The sequence below is a fragment of the Caretta caretta genome, chromosome 20 (assembly GCF_965140235.1).
Source record: "Caretta caretta isolate rCarCar2 chromosome 20, rCarCar1.hap1, whole genome shotgun sequence".
NCBI lineage: Eukaryota > Metazoa > Chordata > Testudines > Cheloniidae > Caretta > Caretta caretta.
Genome location: NC_134225.1, coordinates 2,298,017 through 2,325,041, shown reverse-complemented (window position 1 = coordinate 2,325,041; position 27,025 = coordinate 2,298,017). Strand labels below are relative to the sequence as shown.

The 27,025-nt window shown below is 49.2% G+C and overlaps 1 protein-coding gene across 13 annotated transcripts in view; it reads right to left on the bottom strand.

Moving 5' to 3' along the window:
• IKZF4 (IKAROS family zinc finger 4) overlaps positions 1-27,025 on the bottom strand; it is a 50,737-nt gene that overhangs the window by 11,780 nt on the left and 11,932 nt on the right. For 5 of the 13 annotated variants that reach the window (XM_048831735.2, XM_048831730.2, XM_075121835.1 and 2 more), the window contains 4 exons: positions 20,987-21,041; positions 13,322-13,426; positions 7,362-7,622; positions 6,983-7,150 (listed from right to left, as the gene is read on the bottom strand). In XM_048831735.2, coding sequence (XP_048687692.2) covers positions 6,983-7,150; positions 7,362-7,622; positions 13,322-13,426; positions 20,987-21,026 — 574 coding nt within the window. In that variant the 5' untranslated portion in view covers positions 21,027-21,041. Of the gene's footprint in view, positions 1-6,982; positions 7,151-7,361; positions 7,623-13,321; positions 13,427-20,986; positions 21,042-24,391; positions 24,767-27,025 lie in introns of those variants that run through there. The other 8 variants (XM_048831739.2, XM_075121837.1, XM_075121838.1 and 5 more) reach the window with 4 other exon arrangements.

Sequence of the window (27,025 nt, the reverse complement as noted above, 5' to 3'; positions counted from 1 at the left end):
ATCTTGGGGTCTGAGGCTCTGGTGGAGTTTTTCCCTCGCTGAAACCGCCATGCTCAGACCTGCCCGAACCAGACTTATTGAGTCACGTTACAAAAAACGGTTATTTGTTTTGCAACGTGTGGTTTAACCTTTAACTACTCTGATTTTTCAAGAAAAAAAATGATTGCCCCCTATCCGCTCACGCAGCTTTACTATGTCAAGTTTTGCTCTCTCATAAAAATCACTTCCTATGTATAAAGCTTCTTTCACCGGAGGACCTCAAGGGTACTTCGCAAACCTTAGGTAAGCCTCAAGCTTCTGGGACCAGGGCCAGTATGGTTACCCCCACCTTACAGAAGGTGGAAACTGAAGCACAGAGCTAGGAAGTGAGGTCAGAGAGTCAGTCAGTAACCACATCCTAGGTCAGCACTTGGTAAATTTAAAAATTCTAGCCAGAGACCTGAGCTCATCTCAGGCCCTTCCCCACTCCTTATGAAATACTCCACACTGCAGACAGTGCCCCAGGACGTGAGTTACTAGTCAAATCTTTCTCACCTTCAGTTGCATGTTAGTTCCAAGGTGTCCAGGTGGGCAAGAACCAAAATTTAGACAGAATAGAAAAGCCGATCCCCTTGTGGGAGTTTATTGCTGTGGAGGTCAACTACATTCGAACTGCGTTCGTGACGCAGACGCCACTGTATCTGATGAGCGACACGTTCATTCCACCCATGCACTTCCTATGAATGGTTCAGAGAACTCTGGCAAAGTGTTTCAGATTCTAGTAACTGGGGCCAGAATCAGAGTATTACTCTGTTCGTTGGCGAAAAACACAGGACCCCAAGCTCCGCCCACTCACACCTCCACTTCACAATCTCAGAGTAGAAGACTGCAAAGCAGTTTACAATGTAATGTAATTGTAACTAAATTATAAAATTTGCAGATGACACCACACTGGGAGGGTTGCACGCATTTTGGAGGACAGGTTTAAAATTCAAAATGGCCTTGACAGATTGGAGAATTGGTCTGAATTCAACAAGATGCAATTCAATAGAGACAAGTGTCAAGGACTTCAATTTGGAAGGAAAAATCAAATGCACAAACTACAAATGGGGGAATGACTAGCTAGGTGGTCGGACTGCTGAAAAGGATCTGGGGGCTCTAGTGGACCAGGAACTGAATAGGAGTCAACAAGGCAATGGACTTGCAAAAGAGGCTAATATGATTCTGGGGTGTTTTAACAGGAGTGCTGTATGTAAGCCACAGGACCTAATTGTCCCGCTCTACTCAGTACTCGTGAGGTCCCAGCTGGAGAACTGCCTCCAGTCCTGGGCACTGCACTTTAGGAAAGATGTTGACAAACTAGAAAGAGTCGAGAGGAGAGCAACAAAAACTTCTACCAAAAACCTGCCCTGAGGAAAGGTTACAAATCCCGGGCAGGTTTAGTCTGGAGAACAGACGACTGAAAGGGGACCTGAGAACAGCTTCCAATACATGAATGGCTGTTACGAAAAGGACGGGGAGCGATTGTTCTGCAAGTCCACTGAAGGCAGGACAAGCAATGGGCTTAATCTTCAGCAAGGGAGACATCAGGAAAACCTTTCTAACTCTAAGGGGAGTTAAACTCTGGAATAGGTTTCCATTGTTGGAAGCTTTTAAAAGCAAGTTGGACAAACACCTGGCGGGGCTGGTCTAGGTTTACCTGGTCCTGCCACAGTGCAGAGGCTGGACTTGCTGACCACTCTAGGTCCCTGCCAGCCCCGCATTTCTATGATTCTACACTTGAAATGGAGAAAGGTATGAGTCACACACAGGACACTGCAGGAAATGTTTGGCTTTGGATTCTAATAGAGGGAAGTTATGTGCAACTGTCGGGCTCTTGGGAAGATGCCAAATACAACCTGAGCATCACAACATTTGGACACCTGGTAATTCAACACCCAGACCCCAAGGAAGCCTCTGTCCCAGCAAAGCCACAATGAGTAAGTTTGCAAAGCCATTGTTTGACAGCTGCGAGTAGGAACTGACCAACATGGAACTGGCTTGTAGTCCAGGGACCAAATTCAGCCTTGGGGTAAAGGGTGAGGCATCTTCACAAAGCCCACGAGGTTTACACCATTGCTGTGGTTATACAGGGAGAGGATGGATAGGTTTGGACCTGGATCTCCAGGGGACTGGCCCCATCCCAGACAAAGTGGTGCAACTAAGTCCAAGATCTTCACCAATACTGCATGTCAGGAGCAGATGGCCACTTGTTAATGCCCTACACAATGAGAAAGCAAGTGTCATCTCCACACTTGGCTTCCTCTCTGATTTCCCCAGCTTCAGTGCTGGATCAAACCTCAGTCCAGGCTACTGGAACTAAGACGTCAGTGTTATTTTCAGCCTGAAAACACCTACTTACAAATCACTTCGGAGGAGTTGATTGCAGCTGTAAACCCCTTCCTTCCTCCCCAACTAAACAGCATTATTTTCATACAGCAACTAAAAATCTGTTTAACCCAGCCGCGAGGGAGACCGGCTAATGTAGTCTGCAACCACAGACAGACAACTTTGTGTTAGAAACATGAATTTATTTCCCAAATCTTTAGCTATTTAGATGCTAGTGACTTGACTAAAAGTTGCATTGCCTCTCATTAGTCTAGTGCTCTCAAAGCTCTTATGTAAAATAGATCCCTGACTGGCTTGGTTTGTTTGTTTTTAATCTGCATTTATTTTTGGCTTCACAAAAATCTTTTGAAAATCAGGCTGGGGTCTTGAGTTGGGTTTTCTAGGCCAGAGTTTTGAAGCTCCAGGATGAAAAGCCCCACAGTTAATTTTCCCTTCTGGGGGAATCTGCCCTTAGATCCAACTCTTTCCTCTCTCTGCTGACCTGGCCTGTATTGCAGGGTGCTCTGGACAGACCGCTCCCAGTTCTTCACAAAGTGATGGCAGAACACACATGACCCAGACCAGCTCCTGTTTGCAAAGGAGTCTGGGTTTCAGCATTCATTTGCCACAACACTGGTACAGGTCTCGGAGCACAAACCTGTTATTTCCTGGGCTGAGCCTGCTCACACACCCTTGCTAACGTACCTCGGCTCTGTCCAGTATCAGCCGCTTACTCTCCTGGGACCAGCCTTCACCCGAGTAGAGAATAAGTATCACTCTATGGTCACATGGGGGGAATTTGTGACAAAGAGGCAGAATGATGTAATGGTTAGAGAACTGGATTTCTGGGTTCTATTCCCAGGTCTTCCACTCATTGGCTTTGTGACAAGTCACTTCATTTCTCTTCCTCAGTTTATGCAGCTGAAAAACAGGTTCAGTACCACTTACCTACTTTACAGGACTGCTGGGCATAGAGCCTCCCTCCCGCCACCCTTGCTTTCATCGGTCATGGACTGAATGCTCTTTTGGCCGGGGACCAGCTCTTGTTCAATCATCTGTAAAGCACCTAACGCACGGCTGGTGGCAAGCGAACGCAGTGTAATGATTTCAAGGAAGTAAGGGGGTTATTTTGACTGTCCAATCTCTCAAAATCCTGAGGGGGGCAGGGGGGTTTCTTCAGGAAAGGCTCTACAGTAAGCAGGGAAAAGCTCTCATGTGAACACAGGCTCCGCGAGGAGCAGCAAACGCTAAAACAGAAGGCGGTCTCCAGGGATGGGAGTCTCATCACAGCTGTCCCATGCGTGGGATGCGGCTTCTGATCTGTTTCAGAACGACGCGGCACGTTTGATCTAGATTTTAAAACCTCACTCTTTTGGACAGCTTATCTTCAGAGACTACAGCCTGGGCATGCCCAAGGGGGACAGCATGAAACGCACATGCCTTTAGCCAAGGGGGTGGGAGGAAAACCAGCCCCCAGTTCCTTTCCAAGAAGGCAGGACAGCCCCCTTTCTGTGGCTGAGAAATCCACACACTGACGAGACTTTTTCTTAATAATTAGGTGTTCTAAAGATTCATGTTTGCTATTCTAAACCAGACCAGGGCCTGTCCTATTTCCATGCCTGATACAAGAAGAACTAAGGCTCTACGGGACCCTTCCTGTGCCACGAGTGCAGCCCTGCAACTGCACCAGCTGGCCTCTGAAGCACAGGAAGGAGACATGGGTTTGAATCCTGCCTTCACGACAAGAACGTCACGAGGGACTCTGCTACTGCCAATCTGTTTGACGTGGAAAGTGCATGAGTGGCAGGACAAAACCCTACCATCAATGGATAGTCTCAGGGGAGACGTGAAGTAGCCACCCTCTCCGACTTGAATGGCTGATCTGTCTAGCATCTAACTGGGGATGTTTGGCGAGTCTTTGCTTAAGAGGAGGCATGGCCTAGAAGAGGGATGGACCCTTTGCCCTGCTTCTACCTGCATGTTGCCAGGGAACAGCCAGGGCAACCGGCTCCTTTTCACACGCGTCATGTTCACGTTAAGAAGAACAGATGAGACCCTTGGTGCTCGCAGTGCAAAGCTCAGAGCCAACATGACCCACGGAGCCAAGCCAACTGCTGGATCCCTTGCCAGGGGCCTAATTCACAGCCACACGCTACAAGATGCAACTGGTTAAGGCTGGTCCTTTCACCTTTATGCACACCCAGCTCCCAAAATGGGGCTGAGTGACAATGCAAAAACCAACCTATGGAACTCACTGCCCCAATGTATCACTAAGGCCAAGAGCTTAGAGAACTAAAACAAAAACATTCATATAGATAATGAGACCTTCCAGGTACAACAGAGAAAATAAGACAAACAGGAACCCTCATGCTTCAGGGCATATGCCAGCCACTCAGGCAGTAACCTCCCTCAAGGGCAAAATTATTCTGTAATTGTCCACTAGTGGATTCCCTGAACCAAGTGGCCCTGGCTACTGCTGGAGACAGGGTATCAGTTTAAACAAGGACCACAGGTCTGGTCCTGTATGGCAATTCCTGTGCTCCACTCTCTCACCAAAATACTGCACTTACTGACCCTTTCTGAAGCTGCTTGTTAGCAGCCCCCCCTCAGGGACAACAGAGAGACCTGCTCGGGCTGCGACACACACACAGAGCAAGTGTCAAAGCAGTTTGTTCTGCTATTTTTAAGTCCCATTTTTGTAACTCTTCCCCTGTTCGGAAACAAACAGCACCAGGTAAGATGGAACTCAGCTGGTGCTGAGCTTGGCAGGTACCTCCCAGCCTGCTCCCTAGCAGATCGAGCGGAGCCGTTATTACTAGCTGTCGCCATGAACAACCAGGAGAAGCTGGGGCTGGAAGGGAAGGCAACAGCTGGTGTTGATTGCTGTAGACTGAAGGCCTCTTCAGGATGATGAAGGCATCAAGGCAAACAGGCCGCAGCTCAGCCAGCCCTGGCACTGTACAGCGGTCTGGGTGCAGAGAAGAGAGCTCTTGCTGTTGCCTGGCTTTTCTCAACCTCCAAATGAGCCTGGATAAACCAGACAGGCTCTTTGCTCCCTCTGGAATGAGGCTCATTAAGGTTTCTGCTCCCAGCCATTGACTTATTTTATTTTTATTTAATTTTTTTGGCAGGGACGGTCTGGGGGAAAGGATCTTCTTGTTACTGGCTCCCTGTTATCCCTGCAGCCGTAAGACACTAATCTCACTTCATGCTGGTGGGTGAAACCGACCAAGTACAGCGTCAAGATGGTCAGAAAAGAATCGTTACAATAGAAACGTCCGCCACATTCAGTCCAGCGTTTCACCAGCAAGTTGACTTCGTTTTGCTCAGTTATGGTTTACGCAGAGACACCAGAGTCTGTTCCCTGTCCTGCAGAAACATCCAGAGATGCAACAGGCTCAAACCCACTAACTTGCTGTAAAACCCACCGCAGACAGAGCACTGAAATGCAGCCAGTCGTGGGTCAATCAGAGATCAGTCCCTGGGCGGGGGTTCCTGCTCTGGGGTTGCTGGTGCCTCACGTTTCTCAGATGCCCCTTTGGCATCTTCAGGCAAGTCACCAATGGAACCTGACAGGTTCCCAAAAGATGGGGAGACAAAGCCCCCAGCCCCAGTGAAAGGAAAGCTTGGGGGCTGCAACATGAGGCCCCTGGCGTGGGGATGTTAAGATAATCAGGGCTCTCCGTCAATGCCATGGAATGGAAAGAGTTCTGTGGCAGCTCAGTAAAGGACCCCGGGCAAGACCCCGATCAGAAAAGTTCCTGCAGAGGTTGCTTTTTGCAGCCCCCTTGAAGAGAAAAGAGAAGGAAGCTGGCACACAAGACTCCTGTTTCCCTTTGGCACTCAAAAGGTTAAATGGGAGAGAGTCACAGATGGCTTCAAACACCTGTGTGAACTTTAAAACCCCACAGACACTCCTGCACACAAGTCAAAGGAAAATGAGCAGAGCTCTGAGGGAACTGGTATCTTTCACTCCCACCCCACGCCCTCTCAGCCAGCTGTTACATCATGGAACCAAAGGGGAAAAGCCCCATCTCAAATGCCACATTGAAAAGGACACTGTCAAAACACCAACAGAAAACCCCAGCGGCTTGTTTCCACTGGATAGGGCCAGCCCAGCACCTGCAGCTGGTAGGAGCCAGAGCGAGGACGCCAGCATGAACAACATGAAGGCAATCCCGGGGGCTCTCCTCTGCAATCTAGAGGTGCGGCCCCCAGACAGAAACCATTTTGTTTTCAGTCCGTTCAGGGAAGTTCCCAGACTCTTGGCAAGACACCAGCGGGGCTCCCACTGCACCAAACTCACCGGCTCAGCGGACTGAGGCAGAGACACAAAGTGACTCACTCAAAGCCATGGAGCCAGTTGGGAAGACAGGCCGACACAAGAGGAAGGCTGGGCCAGCGGTTCAAGCGCCAGCCTGGGACACGGGTTCAAGTCCCTGTGTGATCATGGGCGAGGCTCTTACTCTCTCTGGATCTCAGTTCCCCTCTGTGAACAACAGCACTTCCCTCCCTCGCAGCAGGGAGGTGGTGTGGAGAGAAACACTGATCACTGGGAGGTGCTCGGACACTCTGGTGATGGGGGAGCAGACTAGGCTAGATGGAACCCAGGAGTCCGGCCCCCCGAGCTACCCACCTGAGTGTGTGCGGAGGTGGCCGGTGAGCGCGTCTCTCCGGCGGCAGGCGTAGTTGCAGAAGGGACATTTGAAGGGCTTCTCGCCAGAGTGCAGTTTGATGTGCCGCAGGAGGTTCCCCTTCTGGGTGAAGGAGGCTCCACACTGGTTGCAGTGGAACGGTCTCTCTCCTGAAACGCAAGCAGCTCGTGAGACACCTGCCCCTGCAGGGCGGGTTACGAAAACCTTTATGTTTGCCCTGAAATGTCATGCTGGGTGAGGGGGGTCAGACTGACAGCCCGGCAGGGAACACATCCCGCCCCCCCCAGCCCCTCTAGGTGGGAGCACTGTTAAGTGCCCACAGCCCATTCAGTCCTGAGCATCTCTGCCCCGACCACCTACCCGTGTGGCTCCGTTTGTGCACCATCAGCACGTTGGGGCCGATACACACCATTCCGCAGATGTCACATTTCAGCTTGCCATTGGGTAGCCGGATGCCGCCAGGAGAGTGAGGCTCCTGCCCTGTGCCATCACAGTACCCCAGGGGCTCAGAGAGGGAGTCCTCCACAATCACGCTGTCCTCTTTCTCGATGAGGCGGTCGTCCTGTGACAGCAGCCTGCTGGCTTCTTCATCACTGTACATTTCCACCTTGATAGAGTTTGCTGCAGGGGGATGGGAGGGACAATACATAAATATACAGTGAATGGAACACACTCAATAGGCCATTTAAAACAACTAATATCACTGACATTGTGAGTCATGGCAAAGAAAACAGGGAAGAAAGTTAAGAGTTGCTTGGCAGCAACACAACTGGTTACGGGTGCATAAGGACACCGCTCCCCATGGTACTGCCTAGATTGCTCCAATTTCCACAGGAAAACTCAGCAACCTCCCATCGCAGGACATTAAAGAAACGATGGCTCATGGGAGCCAAGAATCACGAGACAACAAGTAGAAACACAACAGGAAAGTGGCCAGATGGAACAAGAAACTTCTCTGTTTTCGATAGTCAGGGCTGGCAAGTAGTGCCGAGAGACCATTGCCGGGTTGAGAAGGGTCACTCGAGAAGAAGCGGAAGACTATGGGTTCCGAGAGCAGTCACCGGGCAAGACACCACGTCTGCGCGCTGGCAGCGGAATGAGAGCTTTGCTGGGCAGCCGCATGGCAGAGCCAGCAAAATCACATCACCCCAGAACATTTGCATGAGAATGAAGGGATGGCTTGTGTCATTTAAACTTGTATGGCATGCGATCCATCACATAGTTAAAAGTAGGAAAAGGGAGCAAGGCCATGCACCGAGCGCCTGAAGCCAAACGCTCCACTTTCCCACTAGGGACGGCCAAGCTGTCAGAGCAGGCCTTGAAATGCACGTGTCCAGCATAGGACATTCATGTAGTGCTTTGCGTCAATGTCACACTCGCAAGGGAACTCCGCAATTCAAGTGGCAATTCCCTGAAAGTTGACAAGAGTGTGAGCAGCCACACGACACTAACATGAACAACGAAAGGGAACATGGATGCAGACATACCCAGTGGGGGTACTAGGTAGCTACAATGGTAGATGCTCTGCAATAGGGCCCTGGGTTACTAAAAAGGTCTTGGAACAATCCAGAGCCTCTGGAAAAAAGGCGCGTTGTGGTAAGCCGGGGAAAGACACATGAATGGTGCGGGCCATTATGGAGGAGAGGTCTACAAATGGTGGCTGGCCAGACTGGCCAGGGGCTAGTGAAATACACTTTCAGAACCAAGAGGGAGAAGGGCTGGGGCCATGGAAAGGGATCCTGCTGCATGAGAGCACTTCTGGAAGTGGGGCTACACTGTACACCCCTGCCCCTCACCCTGAGGGAATGAGGAGGAGAGTGCTGGCCACAGAGGTTTATGGGGACAGTTAGCCGTACTGATCTGCCTGGCTCTTTGTTGCTGCCAAGGTAATCTATACAGCACGGTTTGGGGGGTTTCTAACTGACACCGCACAGTGTGCCTGATCTCCAGCGCATTTCCCAGCCCCCCCGGTTGCAAGCTGCGTCTGTGCACGCGTCTCCTGGTTGCTACCTTTCTTCGCTTCTCCAGCATCACAGGCCGAGACTGGAAATCGGAACGGCGGTGCCAGCCGTGACCTACATTCCCAGCTATTCTAATGATCTGTGGAATGCCACAGATCAAACAGTCCTTCAGAAGACACAAGGCAACTGGACAGCGATAGCTCCCTGCTTATTTTGTTGAGAGCAAGCTAGAGCCTGGTGGGCAGAGGAAGGCCTGGGTCTCCCTGTCCCCAGCCTGCTCCTTCCTGAACAGTTTCTGAGCATTTCTCTCCAGATCTTTGGTGCTTTCAGCCCATCCTGGGACAGGTAGTTTTCAGAGTGCCTGAGGAGACGGAAGAGAGCACCTCAGTTCATTAACGCTAGTCACACCCTTAACAAGACACAGCGTCTCCATCTGGGTGTCGTTAGCCTCACGTGAAGTGTGTTTCACCTGGAGAGGAAGGTCTGTGAATGACTCAGTTTAGAAGTTTCCTGCAGTTTTAAGCCATCCCCATCAGCCAAGAACTAGAGGGAATTCCCTCTGGGGATTCCTGATGCTGCTCTTTAGACAGCAAGAGCTGCTTCTTTGTAATGGAGCTCCCCCCAAGCCATTTTCCTAGCGCTCCTGCAAGGGCTGGGGTGGGCCAGTGAGAGACGGGGAACTGAACAGGTCACCCCCATGGGAGGGAAGACCACCACTAAGCCACATAGAATCTTAACTGCCTTCTTTCAGATATCAGAGTCCTATTTCTTCCATTTAAATGTACCAGATGTGGCTGTTCCTGACCTCTCAGCATGCCAGGAAATTGACAGGTCTGAACTTCAGATTACAAACAAACAGAGGGGCTTTTCTCCCGCTTGGAGGGTAACTGACGTTTGGATTCCCTCACAGAGCCCGTGTTGCCTTCTGGAGATGGGTGTGAGGGCTGGATGTGGGACTAGTCACCATGAACTCCAGAGGGCTGATCCCAGGTTTGATGCGGACACCACCCCAAGGAGCAATGCAAGCCATGTCCTTGTGCAACAGGGACAATTCTTACCTATTGCCTAGGGGGTTCAGTTAACGTGTGCAACATACTTTGAAGAGCTCGGCATGGATTTAGTGCTGTGATTCAACAAAAGAGGACAGTGATTTGACTATCAACCGGTCAATGGGATTAGAGCCTTAATAATGAACCAATTTTTGGATTTGGGGCAGGGCACGCACGTTCCTTCAGGGTGCATTGGCTGGGATGTTGCAGGTTTTCACGGCCCTTCAGTGTGGCAGGTGAGATGGCTGTTAGGTGACCTCCTGGGACCACAGGCTCAGCACTGACATTCTTCAGCAACCTCGCTTCCCACATGCTGGAGATAAGTGAATCCAAACTGCTGTCTGGAAGTGACTGGTCCCTACTGCCTTCCCAGTGAGCGGGTGGCTCACAACAGGACACGTTGTAGGACTCGGTCGCCTGCACTCTGTGGCCCAAGTGCAAGCAAGGCAGCTGCTTGGACTGTCTGGAGAAGGATGGTGAATGCTACATTCCCTCTGCACATCTCTGGTGCCTTTCACCTAAGGATCTCCAAGTGATATAGAAGGCCCGCTTTCACAGATGCGGGAAATGGAGGAATGAAGAGTAGAAGGGGCTCATTTGAGGTTGCTTTAGGTCAGTGGCTGAGCTGGACTCTGGCTTTCCAGTCCCCGCTGTAGCTAACGGACAACGCTGTTTCCCAAAAATTTCTTGGAGAGAGGAACAAAGCTTCTGCTCGGACTTGGGCAATAGCAGATTGCCTGGCATGCCACCGGTCAAGCCTGCTGCTGGAAGTTGGCTGGGATCGACTCTAAGGCTGAAACGCTTTCTTGAGGGAAAAGCATAAAGTTCAAAAAACACCACATTCCACTGGGTGCATCCTGGAGACACAGCACGACCGGACGCCTCTGTGCACAAACACGAAGTGAAAAGCTCCTCTCCCTTGGCAGGAGCTGCCCGGATACGCGGATGTTTGCTGCACTTTGATTTTTTCTATCCCCCCCCTGAGGACTTATTTTCTTTCTGGGCAGAGGGAGGCTGACTATTGTTCTGCCATTCTCCTTTCAGAACCAATGCAGGGTCCGTTATCGCTGGAGCGCGATTCTCTGCTGGCACGGCAGGTTATATAATATTCCCACTCCTCTGGGGCACAATGCTCGCTGGATGAACCAGCTGTGAAGTCAAGTCAGATCAGGAGCAATACCATCACCAGCATCCCTCTGTTAAAGGGGAAGAGAGCTCTCTTTTTCTTTAGATCGGTCCATGGGTTGGATTCTCTCTGCATATGCCCAAGTGAAAAGTTGAGCGTCTCTCTGGGTTTTCCTGCCTGAGACCTAAAATCTGATTCTTTGAGGGGGCCTTCTAACCATTATTACAGAACAAGAGCCACATGCGAAATAATAGCGGAGAAAAGGGAACAGACTAGGGCTAATTCACCCTCGTGCAACCTTACTGCTTTGGGTCTAACTTGTCCTAGAACCCTTAGGGCAGCCTCCAGATCCGAGCATCTGGGAGCTAATGGAAGCACGTGCTGAAAGTGGGTGAACTATGCAGCAATTTCTCTTTTATGGAAAGGAAATTCTGAGCTTACAGGAGAGAGAGGAGAGATCAGAGCGAACGATGTTACCTGTTCAGTTTCAGTTTGGGGGAGGACTGAACTCAGGGCTTGCAAGCAGACCAGGAATCAGTTCTCGGTTCTCTTGCTTTAATGCTATTTTATTAAAGGGATAACAGTGCTGTACGAGCTGTAGGGAGACTCGGCCCCTGCCCCGGAAGCCTGTGATGTAAATAGCATGTTTACAATTGAAGCCTACATCAGCTTTGCTAAGTTCCACTTGTCCTAGGGTCATGCCATTTTTGACATGCAAGTGACACATTACATTTCTCAGCAATCACTGCAGTGAAGGGTGGGCGAGTAGATGGAGGATTTCGGGGGCAATTCTGAAATCAGACCTGCCTATTTTACTGATGTGGGCTCTGAAATGTATTTTAAAAAGCAGCTTAATTCATCTTTGGACCGTGGAGAAAGATTTCAGTTGCAATGCAGAGACGGAGCTGAAATGTTTCACCTTACAAACTTTCAATTGGAAGGGCGTCCAAACTCCATTGCTCCTTCCCACCCCAGCCTGGCTCATCACTCATCCTAGCCACTCTCACATCATGGGATAGTCCACCAAAGCAGCAGCTTGACACAGACAAGCCTTTATCGGGCCACGCCAATGCGACTCCAAGCTGTGACGTTGAAGTTCCACGAAGGAGGGGGAGAACGTTTCCAGAGTGTGCTGGAACTGGATCGACTTGACGACGCCTGCAATCTCAGGCGATCAGAGGTTGCAAATCATCGGTCATGGCTGGCGTTAAGACGGCATACGCCTTCGATTTTCCGGCTCGTTCCGTCTCCTAGGCTCGAGGTTAAGATTTAATGTTCACCAGCCCTACCAGCATGTGTCAGTGCCACTTGAGAGCTGCCCTTCCTAACCTTACTGCTTTGCCCATCCCTTCACCAACCCGGCCCTGCATGTTGCTGGACTTCCAGATACCTTGCTCAGCCAGCTGGGCTACGAGGGAGCCCTACGCACGGCTCCAGATGCACAGGAGTTGTGTCCACAGTCATGTTCTCATGCCGAGGTCTGGTCTCAGACAGTGCAAGCTCTTTTAACCACTTGTCTGGAGAGGGGCGCATGCGTCGGTCTCGAGCTGGAGAGGTCCATTTCAACATGCTCAGCAGCTTTCAGAACCCTACCGTCGCCCCAGAACAATCCCGCTCCTGCTAACACACGCTCCCAGCTGCAACACGGCTCTAGACACACAGTGCCCGCTCTCTGCTGGATGCGAACGCAGAGAGCCTCATCACCACCAACTCCACGCCGGCCCCAACTCCCTTTGAGAGGGTAACAGAGAGGTGGCCCTGTTCCATTTCCCATGCATCGACCTGGTGGTTGCAATGAGCACTTCGTTACTATGCAGCCCCTGGGGTTTATTCTCCCCCCACCCCGCGCAAACTCCTCTCCTGTTAACAGAGGCGGGAGCACGCAGCTGTTTTGGTTCTGGGACAAACAAACAAATGACACTTATTTGGGGAGTATGGAATTTAGCAGGGCAGGGTTACACACAGGTGACTTTAAACCTCAAGGCAGAGAGGCCCGTAGCTCAGGTAAGTAACCCCATTGCGGCTATGAACACAAGAACTGAAGTCAGAATTTATCCTCTTCAGTTTGAAGAGTCAAATTCTAAAGGAAACTCATTGCACCAAACTTCCTGGTTGGCCTATCAGAGAGCCCAGCCTTAATCCGGAGGAGCCGGCTGCATCTGGCGAGGGGGACGCTGTACTCACCACTCAGGGAGCGGCTCGGGGAGGAGTGCTGGCTGTTTGGGGTGCTCACCGTGGGTCCCACGATCGCCGAGCTGAACTCCTTCTCCAGAGAGGAATCCCCACTACCTTTGGGAATAAGAAGCAGGGAACACAGATGAGATGTGGCTGCTCCTGCCAGCTTTAAGATCGCTTTCAGTCAGTGAAATCATCTCCCTCATAACCAAAGCCCCGGAGCCCGGGAAAGAGGCTCCGGCTGGCTCTCAGGCACCTCTCGTTTCGTTGTCAGAAGACAAACACCAGCGTGCTGCTCACAGCAAGACAAACCCTTCCTTACCGGGAGGTAGGTGTGTGCGTGTGGGGAGAATACGATGGCCACGGACCTAGGTACATTCCAGGTGCCATGCAAACTGGGTTCTACTTTGCAGTGAAGTGGTTAGTGGACAAACAACCCCAGCAAACTTGAAAGGATCCACATATCTATGTGCAAGGATGACCACCGGGCCGCAGCGGAAAGGTGGATCACAGGTGTATTGGCCCCCTGGCTACGCAAGCATTTGGGACTGCTCCCACGGGATCCCCTTTGCCAGTACAACAGGGCAGCAGTCAGACGGGCTGAAGCTCTCCCCAGGTGGAGGTCTGTTTTCTGTAGCCCAACGGGGACTGTGAGGGAGCACATGATTCACGCTGGTTTGCAACCACCAACTGGGAGTGGACATTTCCCACAACAAGGTGGCTGTCAAAAAATCAGCCCTGGGAGGCCAGGGTTAATTCAATCCAGCAGGGTAGATTCAGCTCTTCACCCTCCTGTGATTAATGATGCACAGCACGGCTTCTTGCTTGGACAAACCCTTACGGGCCAACAGCCTACCTGCTGCAAACAGACACGCAAGAACCTTTGGGGCAGCTCACACGTGCGGCGCACGAGTGAATGTCCCCTCCCCACCGCTGTTGCATGCTGGCTGCTGCTCTGCACCCCAGAAGTGGCTGCGTCTCAGTGGTGTGGCATGAACAGGGTTGGCGAGAAGCTTTGGGATGAAGAAGGCTGTAGCAGTGTGAACTTTTAATGCAGATGGTAAAACTGTTTTCAATGGCTGCATCTGGATAAACCCGTGTCCCAACACATGCAGCGTTGAGCTCACCCCATTGTCTGACGGCGCAGAGGGAATGCTGCATCAGGAGGCCAAGCCGGCAAGGGGAGTCATTTACCATAAATGCTCTGAAGTGATGTGGTGGGCTGCAAACCACCACTCAGCCACCGCGCTGAGCTGGGACTCCCCAGGCAGCTTTCTGCCCCCTCTAGCCCCACCCTGGAGCAATATTTTAAGAGAGATTTTCTGTTCCCCTGGGTTGGAGTGCTTGAGGTCCCCCAGATCCTCTCCCCCATGCTTTGACTGGCTCAATAAGATGTTGCTGGAAAGTTTGAGTCATGCTAAGACAACACGCATCACCAGCAGAAGCCACACACCACGGATAATGGATATTAGCTCTGAATTAGGACAGGTTAACGAGACAATTTCAGACAAACACACACAACACTAAGAAACCCAGTGATGCAGCAGGGTTCAGTCAGAGCAATTTAACAGACCCGAAGAGCTGGACCCAGCATCGGCTCAGTCCCTGCCAGCATGAGTTAGGTGTTACGGTTGGACTAGATGCACGGAGCGTACATTCTACAGCCGGAAAGCCTCTCCGAAAAGGCACTTTGGGGAGGGGGAACAGGGGTACCCTGATCTCTGTTAAAGACACTTAGCACCTCTGATTATGAACCATGCTCTGTTCCCACAGCCCTGCCAGCATTTGCCTTTTTGTCATTCTTCCTTGGTCAGACGCCCGCGGTAGCATTTCAAATGGTCAAGTGTTTCCCTCTCCCCCCCCCACATCGCTTGATCTCCATCTAAAGATATTTCTTCTGCACAGCATGTTAAAGAACCCGCACCCCCTTTTTCCTCCCCACCTCCAATGACACCAAACGTGGAGAGAGACAGAAATGGCACGGAGTTATCCCCTCAGCCCTCCCATTTCACTTACATTATTCTACCTTGCTGAAGATACCCTGGAGTGTTCTCACAGCCAACTCCTTGGAAACAGCACTGGAATACAGGCTGTGTGTGCATGTCTGCATGGCAGTGGTAGGGTGAACTCAGCCACTCACCTTCCAGGAAGAGCAGATTCCTGGAAGTGAGAGAAACGGCCGTCATTTTACAGTCAAGCGGCATAGTTAGCAGGAATTCAGGGCTGCGGCATCCCCTTTTGCAGAGATGCACGCTCGCCGCCCCCCCCGGCTGCTCGGCGGGTGGGCGCACGTGTCCGAAAATAGCACAGCCAGTCAGAGGGCAAGGCTGGGCCATCCCCTTAACAAGCCAGTTAAGGGAAAAAGGTGCTAACCCTGGAGCCCTGTCTCCATGGGAAATGGCTGCAAGGCACCCAGCATGCACAGAGCATTGTCCAAACCCACACAAGAGGGACTGAATGCTGCAGAGGGGGGAATACACCTCACACTGCAAAGCTACAGATCTGCCATCATGGACCTTGCAATCCACGGACACGCCACGCAACTGGGCAAAGTACCATGAAATACAACGGGTGGGGGGCGGGAGGGAGTGTTTTCCTAGTACACGTAACCCATGACTAGGCCTCTAACAAGCCACCCTCCAAGCATTCAGTTAAGGACAGAACATTGGGGTAGCCCTGTCAGTTGTTGTAATGGGTTTTGAGGGGAGGGTGTCTTTAAATCTTAGTCATGGATTGAAGATGGGTGGGGAAATATTTAACACAATCCAGACCCTGGCAAGCGACCGGGGTCCTGGGGAGCTCCAAGACAGCCAAGTGCCCCCTCCTCCAAGAGGACTTTAACCCTTTCCTTCTTCCTGCAAACTGCTCTGTTAAGTCACCTGCACCTATCAAAGCGGCCCAGGAACTCACAATGGAATTAGCAGGTTTCCTTTCAATACACACACAAAGAAGAACTGCAGCTTTGTCCCACTCCTTTGACCTACTTTTTGGAGGGACTAGTGTATGGCTTCTGATCGTCTCTTCAGAGTTTTTGACTCAAATAATTCCTCCAGCTTTAAGACTTCAGGCAGAGTAAAGCAACACTTAACTAAATGTGTGCATAAGTCTTGCACACAACACAAAATAACAATTTGCTCGTCTATAGCACCTGTTGTCCAAAGTAATTAAACCTCACTTAGCTGCTGTATGCTATTATCCCCATTTCACAGATGGGGAAACTGAGGCAAAGAGAGACCGAAAGCAACTACTTTCACCCAGATGACAATCAGCGGCAAACTTGGGAACAGAACCCAGGAGTCCTTGCTCCCATGCCCCCAGCCTCACACACACACACACACACTTCTCTGCTTCCAGCAAACACCTCAGGCAAAAGGCGAGACAAACAGATGGTGTCAGTAGGTAGCAAGGACCCCACTGTCCCAGTGTCAGAGAGCACATGTGTTTGATGGTAACATGACAGCAAAGTCCTAATCACAGAGAATGGCTCTTACTTTCTTTTTAAAAACCATGGAGATAGTGTTCTCTCCCTACACAACCCAAGGATTTGTTGCCTCAGGGAACTCAGATGCCATATGTGTTGTTTACTGCCTCCGTGACTGGTAGTAACTGAGTCATTACCAGAGCTGATCAAAAACTGTATTTTAATTTTCCCACAAAAAGTTCCCATTTTCTTAAAAAACATTTTCAGCTTTTCAGTTGTCCAAGGAAAGCCTGAAAATCTGACAAAATCAGAAATTCCCAAGTGAAAGTTTCCCTTTAATTACAGAGCCGGTTTTTGTGGAAGAGAGTTTTGGCACAAGTTTTAGTTTTGTTTTTTTCTTTTTGAACCAACTCTAGTCATTCCTGACCCTTGGCTAGTCAAGACCCGAATCAAATGATTGGGTGGCTCGTGGTCTGGTTCCTAGCAGAGAGGTAAACGCTGAGAACATCACACGGATCCCCCTTGCAGACTGTCTAAACTGTGAGGTCAAAGATCGAATGGGCCATGGAGAGTAAATTCCCCCACTCCCCAAAGCGGGGCCTTCAGGGCAGGGCTTGGTCTATGCTGTAGCTGAGCACAATATTCTCGTTTTGGGGTTAGAGGACTTCAGTCTCCAGCACAATCCATCAGGCACTTCTCATTGGCACTAAACTCACTTTCTGATGAAGCCACCGCTCCACGCACCACTCACCACGTTGCGGGCTTGCACTCTGGGCCAAATTTAGATGTGGTGTAAGCAGGTGCAACTCCACTGGCTTCCACTGGGCCTGACTTTCGCCCCCTACTAATGTGGTATCAAAGCATCAGTAAGAATGGAAGGTGGAGCCCGATCCTCTGGATCATTAGTTCCCATTTTCCTGGCGAAAGGTTTCCTGCTAGGTATGCCAGTGTGTTTAGTCCCTTGCCCACATCCCTTCGCAGCCTGGGACGATAAGCAGCTTCTGAATTCCTTCTGGTCACGCTTCCCTCTTGCACCAGGTGGCTACAGGGCAAGTATGTGTAGGGCATCCTTGACAAAAAGCGAACACCGACCTGGACAGCTTTGCTACCCCACAGGGAAGAGGAGAATTTGATTGTGTGACTCCAATTCTTCTCCCCTCCTTGATCAGTCCCTTCGCTACTTTATTCCTTGACAAGCTGCCAGCAGCTGCTTGCAATTCAGAGTTCCCGCACCCTAAGCTCACGCAGGATTCAAATTACATCGACGGAGCTGCTCTCTTTTCATTTCAAGCATTCTTATGGAACTTCAGCATCTCCATGGAGTTCAGGGGCAAACGGCAACCTGCTGCAAAGGCGGCGGGGAGGGGCCAGGCTCACCAGAAAATTCCCAAAGAAAAGGAAAGCAACAGCTTGCAAGACAATGCAAACCTTGGAGCAGAGTGCACCCAGGCATGGTCAAACTCGGCTGCTGCAAAGCAGGGAGACGCAGCTCTGCCAAGTGGGAAACTGAACTAACCTAGCAAAGCAGCCACTTCCAGCCAGCGCCCACCCTCGTTCCATACGAGCCGCTGGCCTCTCCTCACGGAAGCGTTTTGTGACTTAACAAGGGGGCATCCTGGCGGCCAGAACCGAGGGCTTTACGGCGACCCAGACCCAGTCAAAGCACAGCACTGACAAAAAACAACAATCCAGCCACCAGCGCTCATCCTCCAGGGATCAGAGGAAGCTTCTTTTCTTAAAAACAAAACAAAAAACCAACGACCGACTCAAGCTCGTTGGGTTCTGTCAGTCAGGGAGGGCAGGACTCTGATGCAAACAGACGCTGTTCAAGTTTCCTTGCCCAGCTCCGTCAGTGCACCCCAATCCTGGCCGGTGGCAGTACCCCTGTTTAACAGCCCCGGCTCTGCCCCAAAGCTCTATATTAATGCACTTCACTTCCCACCTTCACCCCTGGAAGTCCAGGTCTTTTGGTCACTGCCCATGCAGCTCCATCCGCTTATCACCTTCATCTACAATCTGAATTCAGGGAAGCTCTATGGCCTGTGCTATGCAAGAGGTCAGACAGATGCCTTCAGTGCTCCATTCTGGTTTTATAATTGATAAATCTACCCCAAACCTTATCCTTATCCAAGGCTTTCCTTGAGCAGAGACTGAATTTCAAACTGAAAGATGATATGGATGCATACCCACTAGAGAACTGCAGGGCCCCACCAAGCTAGCATTCACTTCTCACCTACAAAGACTAGGCACCAGGTTTCCAGCAGCAACCCTCTAGTCTCTGAAACTCACTGGCACTCCTGAGCCCATATCTCGAGGTGTTCACAAGTCACTGATGGCCTGACACTATCATTCTGACCCACTCTCTCCACCCACACCCAAAAGGGCCTTCATGTTGCCAACAGATTGTTACAATCAATCAACAACAAAGAGGTGAACTCACCCCATGCACACACCTCGCAATATTTCATGGCTCCAGATTTAATCTTAACACTCTCTAACAAACAATAGCACGCTGTCTGGCAGGACAGATATTTCAGAGACGCCATGGGGGTCTTAAACATCACATGTGATTGCAAGTTTACCATTGTGTATTCGTGTGCAGAAGAACGGAGTCTAACAGGAGAGACTAAAATATCCATCCTATAAACATAAGCGGGGTACTAAACACCTTTGACTATCTAGTATTGCAGATCAAGCAAGATGTCACTGGAAAGACACTTTTCCTTCTGTTTGCAGCGAGGGCCGAGATCTGACCTGTGGTCTGGAGGACCCGAGGTACTAATGATCACCATGATCATGAAGAGAGAGGGGGAGACAGTATGGTTACACCACAGCAGGGAAGAGAAATTTTATTTGAGGTATAGAGACACGGGGTCTAAACATCAAATCATATGCAACTGAATCAACTGACTGAATACAACAACAGGTCATTTATGAATGCCTGGAACATGCTGGAGATTAATGTCCTTGGGAAATGTCTGTACTAACGCTCTAGGAGGAATTATGAAGACTCACTAGTAGTATCTTTTAAAACGTGTGGCTTAAGAAGAGAAGGAACAGCTCCCGCCAAGACGGGGAGGTAGGGGAGGCAGCTGTGTACTAGTCTCTAGGCTCAGCAACCCCCACCCCCTTGGGTTGAAGGTCTGTGGGAACTGGACTAGAGAGAGGGGAAGAGAGCCCCGAAGATCTTTCACCTGGGGAGAAAAGGGAAGCTAGCCTGTTGCTCTTCTATGACAAGGTCTTAGCCTTGGTATGATCAGCCATTTTGAGTTATCTTGCTGGGAGCACACGGTAAGGATTTTACCTTGAACCCAGACAGTAGCTTGGTAAATGAAGTCTTAGCCATTGGAAGCGTGATTTGTTGTGTGTTACTTGGAGTCCTTTCTACCTTTATTCCCTTGAACTCACTTAATGCATGCTCTTTTGTTAATAAAAGAGTTTATGTTTTACTATAGACCAAGCGAGTGCTGTGTTGAACTGGAAGTGAGTATCAACTCCAGTTAAAGTGATGAGCTGGTGGGATGGGACTCTTCACAAGAGCAAATCAACCTTATTATTTCCCCGAGCTGGCCAGGAGAGGGCTGGACACGTCAAGGCATACGGTTTTGGGGAAACTCGGGAAGGAGGGTGCATTGGGGTCATCTCAATGGTTGTAACCCAGGCTGGTGGAAGCCAGAATGGGGCTATATTCAGGCTGTTGAACCATGGCTGTCTAAGCACAGACACTCAGGATGTGATCTGCATGCTTCTTGCTGACTGTGAGCTGGACGTTAATCTCCAGCAGGCCGAGAACTACAGTATCAAGGCCTTGTAAGGCACCCAGGTTTGCATAGCAAGTAGTGAGACAACCTCTCACTGGCCTGGATTTGCACCCTGAACAGACTGGACCATCACACACGAGTAACCAAGTTTTTAAAATCTGGTATAATCAATTTATAATTGATCCTGGCAAACTAAATTCTAACTCAGTTTCTAAAACTGTCCTTATTGACAGTGGACGTATTTGTTGCTGAGAAGGGGAAGGCCAACAACTTGTGTTAATACTTTTCAGATATTAGTATTAACAAAATACGCTAGATAATCTGAAAACAATCCATATCACCACCATAAATTATGTGCCTTACGGTAGAGCTGTGGAGCAAAGCAACACACCGGCATTAGACTCCCATACAGGTAACTGCTGAGCATCAGAAAATGGCCTTTTGAAATATAGGCATCCAAAATATCGGACAACAGCAAAACAAGTGACATACCAGATATGTAGGAGCGTCCATTGCAGTCTTCTATATCCATCTTTAAGGTACTTTGCTGAAAGAGAAAGCAGGGGTCTATCAGCAAGTCTCTGGAAATGCAGGGCTGGAATCTCTTCCCAGACACAACCTCTTTAGTAAAAGGGGCCATCAACCTCTGATAGTGGATGAATTACTTACCCAGCCTTTCAGAGTAACAGCCGTGTTAGTCTGTATTCGCAAAAAGAAAAGGAGTACTTGTGGCACCTTAGAGACTAACCAATTTATTTGAGCATGAGCTTTCGTGAGCTACAGCTCACTTCATCAGATGCATACCGTGGAAACTGCAGCAGACTTTATATATACACAGAGAATATGAAACAATACCTCCTCCCACCCCACTGTCCTGCTGGTAATAGCTTATCTAAAGTGATCATCAGGTGGGCCATTTCCAGCACAAATCCAGGTTTTCTCACCCTCCACCCCCCCACACAAATTCATTCTCCTGCTGGTGCTAGCCCACCCAGCCTTGATTTATAAATGCCAGCTTGCAGCACTGACTTTGACACAGTGGAACAAGCTAAAACTTTGATTTGATCCCCGCTTTGGAACTAAATTTTTATTGCCCACTAAAGAGCTACTTTCTAGGCACCGAGAAACAACTTTCTATTGGAAAGCAAAAACTGGTTTTAAGCTGTAGCTATTATACAGTGGTCAATGCAATGAAGGGTTGGCAGTTTGCAGTACATAGCATCCAACTAACAAGCAATGATTCCCAACAAACAAAACGAATACAGTGTGTTTTCATCCGAGCCTCTGCCTTCAGCTCTCTGCCATCACAGTTCTGCAGCAGTTACATGGGAATCTGTTTTTCAAATGGCATTAGTTCTTAAAAGTCAGACTTGTAACACTGGAAGTGGTGTAAGACGGGAGGGAAAAGCAGCTGTCAATTCTCCTGGAGCATCTGACAAGGCAAGACCTGATTCAAACTTCACTGGTCCAGAAGGACAAGTGCCCGCAGGCCGCTGCTAATTAATTTGAAACCTCAAGTGGTGAGATATGATAGCAGTTGTACATACAATTCATTTAATCCACCTGAGTCTTTGCTGCCATGCCCCATTTCAACAGGGGACTTCTCTATTGAAAACCGATGCTGGTATAAATGGGGTGGCAGCAGGTACATGAAGTCTGGAGTGGGAGAAGTGTTTAACTGAAGCATTCAGCTTCATTTTGTCAATGAAAGAAGATGCTTCTTTGGGCAATGAGACTGAAAACTAGCACACAACGTGCCACTGAGCAGCCTGGCAACAGCCATTCCAAAGATCACGCTCAAATAAAAGCAAAATCTGCCTTCTATTTTGCCTCTTGATGCCCTGCAGAGATAATGAACATTTTATACATCCAAATGGCTTTTTGTCAATTACATTGGTTGTTTAAAAAACAAAATGAGGACAGCCTCAAAAAACACAAGTTTGGCTGTTTAGAATTCACGCTGTAATTGGCAGTTGGTATGTTCAGAAACTAAGAGAATTTGCTGCAGAGAACAATTAAAAGTGATCATTTGCAGAATGTGAACACAAAGGGGAAAAGACCAATAGAATTAACTTTTTTCCTCCCTTTTTTAATGATCAAATGTTAAAGACAGTGCAAACTGCTTTTTTCCCCCCTTTTTTTTTTCCTTTTTTTCAAAAAGGTCAGAGAAAATCTGAGTTACCCCCTTCTGATCATTCCCATTTTAGAGAGGATTTTTTTTTTTTTAAACCAAAGGAACTCAAATCATTGAATATCAGGGTTGGAAGGGACCTCAGGAGGTCATCTAGTCCAAACCCCTACTCAAAGCAGGACCAGTCCCCAATTTTTGCCCCAGATCCCAAAATGGCCCCCTCAAGGATTGAACTCACAACCGTTGGTTTAGCAGGCCAATGCTCAAACCCCTGAGCTATCCCTCCCCACACAATAAATGGTGTTAATGTTACCAATTTTATAACCAAACTGCTACCAGCGTAGAGGAGATCACTACAGAAATAGACAGGGCAACCAGGGAGACAGGATGGCTTAGTGGCTTGAGCAATGGACTGGGACTCATGAAAGCTTGGGTCTAGTCCCAGCTTGGGCCAGGTCACTCTGTATCTCATCTGCAAAGCAGGGACAAGTTTACTGACCACCTTTGTAAAGCATGTTCAGATTCCTGGATGAAAAGTAGGACATTTATTTATTTCATTAATTTACTAATCGCTTTCTATTAAGCCACCAGCTCTAATTACTCATTTTTAAATGAAGTTTAGGTCTTGCCAACCCCCACTGCGTCGAAAAGCATCCATAAAAACAAGCTGGCTTTGACGACACAGAGCCTTTCGCTCCTGGGTCACCAGTTTAAAGTCAGGCCAGGTCAGCAGTGGTGGTGGTTTCCGTTGGAGAGCTATTTGTCAGTCTGTCTTTCTCCTGTGAGCTGGTGGATCTCCGCTCAGTTCCAGTAACGCAAGTATCCCCACTACAAATACTAAAATGGGCTCTGCTGCTGGTAAGAAACTGCCCTTTCAGTCCTAAAGGTGGTATGGAATCTCCAAAGCAAAGACAAACCTTGATGGTGGGAGTGTGGGGGAGTTTATGTGGCTGCTTGCTCCTATTTCGTAGATAAACAAGAGGACTCGGTCCCCGATGCGTCACTCACATTTTCACAGTTAATCATGCTAAATAAACTGACCAAAAAAAAAAAAAAAAAATCAAGCAGAGAGGCTCTCTTCTTTTACTGTCATCCCAGTTTTAAAAAAACTGGAGACAACGGGTCCTTACTCTACCTGCTACTCAAAACGCTGGATTTGCCAGTTATTCAGTTCCAAGGGCTGAATTACACAGGAAAAGCTTCCTACCCACAGTGGCGATTAACTTTACGAGATGAAAATAATGTAGGTTGAAATATATATTTCAACCCCAGGTTATACAGTAACTGCCTCCTGCATTTTTATTTTTGTTGAATCCATAATTTTGCTGTTTAATGTTATACACACACACTTGGGGATTTGCCTGGCTCCATACAAAGGGCACACGACACGCTAATAAAAATAATGGTTATTTAGTGCACTCCCTCCCCTTTCCCTGTACTCTGAAGAAGCCATTGAAAACACTCAATTAAAAAACAAAACACAAAGCACCAAAACAAAATGCGAAGGGATTATCCTAAAATCTTTCGAAAGATGAGTGTTTATTGATGTTTAAAAGTGGATTATTTGGTATGAACTGGGTCCATTTCTCAGATTTCCCCAATTGATTTTATTGTTTAATAAAGCAGGTGCCCATTTCAAATCATGTTCTGTTGACGCCAACTTGAACTAACACGGCCCCATCTATTGCCATAAGACCCTTAATGACAAAGCAGAGTTTGCTTTGGCTCTGTAACGCTACATGCAGGACAAGCCAAACCGGACTTACTCTTGCAGCCAGCATGTTCGTTGCTTTTCCACCGACTTGGTGCTCAGCAGAGCACCATCACTTGAACACACAACCAGTGCAAGCTTCCCTGTACGCCCCTCAATATGTCTCAGCCCCGTCCTAGAGGAAACTCTGGGCCCCATTCAATCCTTGGCATCTTGGCCAACGCGAAGAACAATTTCAATTTCTGTTTTCAACTGTGCGCAGGGGCTGGCAAGGAACAGGACCGAGATCGACTCATTTCACACAAGCGAAGTAATCGGAAAGTAATGCCGCGAGCGCTGCCGAGCTGGAGGCCCAGGTCTGCAGCCATGACTCCTTATTCACACCAGCAGCCCCAGTCGAGTCAATGAGTCTGGGCCCAGCATCGAGGAAGCGAGGCTCAGACGCCGTCTCTGTATTTTAAAAGAGGAGAAGAGAACCGGGAACTCCTTACAGCAGTTGGCCAAGCCAGGTGCAGAGCAGCAGGGATTTTTACTTTTGAAGACTGGCTACATCTGGTGAATAAGGCATTACTCATCTAAACCCACTAGCAATGACTGGCCTTCAGGACCCTCAGCTAAACAAAGAGTTTTGTTGATTTTTTTTTCTGAGACACATTTTTACACACACACACACACACACACACACCCCATCTGCACTGATCAGACCCTAGATCTCAAAGTCAGCAATGCCCGGTGATCGAAAACAATCCCGGGTTTAAAGGAACTGATTGCTTCAAAGGATGAATTTTACATTTTGGTGACACGCGCTGGGTCTGGAAGGAATCTGATTTTAAAGGAAGATCAAATGGTTACGTTCTCAGGTTTGCGCTCAATTGCCAGTTAGCAATTGCTTGATAGGAGTGCGCTTGTATTTACAACACTACCTTTGTCCCAAAGCCTTTTACAAATGCTGAATGATCAGCCCCTATGAAATACAGCTGCCTCCAGAATGGTCTGCACAATTGAAAGGGAAGGGGCTATTTAGATCACTGGAGGATCCCCTATTCTTAAGAACAGTGTCCCATGGGATCTTTGATGTCCACACAGAAAAGTCATGACCCTCCTTGGTTTATAAGGTCGTGTGTGAAAGATCCAGAGCAAAATGCACAAAACAGTTTCTACCCTTTCCAAGGAGATAGTCCATGCTTCTGGAGATTTGACCCTGCAGCAACAGGGACATGAAACATGTCAAACTTCACACTTTGACCATTGAGTCATCCCATCTCACGCTGCTACTGTGGCAGAGAGCAGGCCAATACCTACCCTGTCCTCCTAGCTTTCAGACTTGATCGTCAGGTTGAACATTAGGAACTTAAATGCACTAAAATGAGAGCAGAGTGGCTTTAGAACTGCTTGAAGTTCTCATCCCCTCTGAAATAAGGACTTTTTCCCTAGTGACAAGACTCAGGGGAAAAAACCTTAGAAATAGCCCAATTAAAAGCAAAATCTCAAATCTCACTGTGATGCAGTTTGTAAATGTCCTTTGCACTGAGAGAGGCTTTTGAGAAAAGCTAGGCGTGGAATGCCTTATGGAGGGGGGAAAAGGGCTGCATCACAATGTATTTAGTAGTTATTTGGATTATGAAAGAATTCTAGAGATAGAAAAGTCCTGTTACGTCACACCTAGTCCATCTGTCCCCAGACTTCTGTCTACTTCCAAGCATCTCAAACCACGAGGATTCCATCAGTCCCTTGAGACACAATTCTACAGTCCTATTGTTCTCACTGGAAGACAACCTAAATTTTTCTTCTCTTAATTTCATCCCATTACTCTGATAATACCCTAAGTACTGTGAAATAGTGCTCTGCATTTTAAATATCCCAACGTCAGCCGTGGAACACTTTTCAGATTCCTGATGCCATAATTGCAAGAACGAGAACACTAAATTCCAACCAAATTATACCGAGGCATCTGCATTATTACAAGTAGGATCACAATGAACATTAACCCCTAACGAGAAGAAGCCTCTCAGGCCGCACAAGTCTTTGAACCACCGCCTTCCCCGGGCCGTGAGGCTCACGGAGAGCGCTAGGTACCTGGCTCCTGGGTGAGGGAAACGCGGGAAGTGGGGTGGAGTTTTCGGGGGATGTTGCGTTGGGGTCGGGGAAGCAAGTCGGCTGTGGGAGTGCCGGCTCCCGGGTCCCAAGGGGAGACGGGCCTGCCCTGCATGGCTGTCTGTGGCGGCACAGCCGCCCGCGGGGTCCCGGTCCCCTCCCCTTTCCCGGGTCACGGCGGTGCCCGGGACCGGGGCGCGGTCAGGGCGTGGGAGGCCGAGACTCGCCAGGAAGAAGCGTGTGGTGGGCGACAGAAAGTCAGGGAGAGAGAGAAGGAGGAGCGGGTGGCACACGCGCGTGACGGTGGAAGATAAGGGAGGGTTCGTTCGTGAGGGCGCCCAGGATCGGAACCACCCCCCATCTCCTCCGTCTGGATCCTACAGCAGGGTTATGGAAAGCCTGGCCACAACGATTAAAATTCTTCAGGTCCTCATGAGAGCCCAACACTCCAAGTTGATCTGCATGTGAATCGTCTCCCTGGAGAGAACGTACATTTTATTTTTGTGCTCGCCATGATTCACTGTTTAAGATGCACAAATTGGACTCTTTGTGCCGTTCAAGCTGTGCGCTGGGATAAACAGGAGCCTCCCTAGGG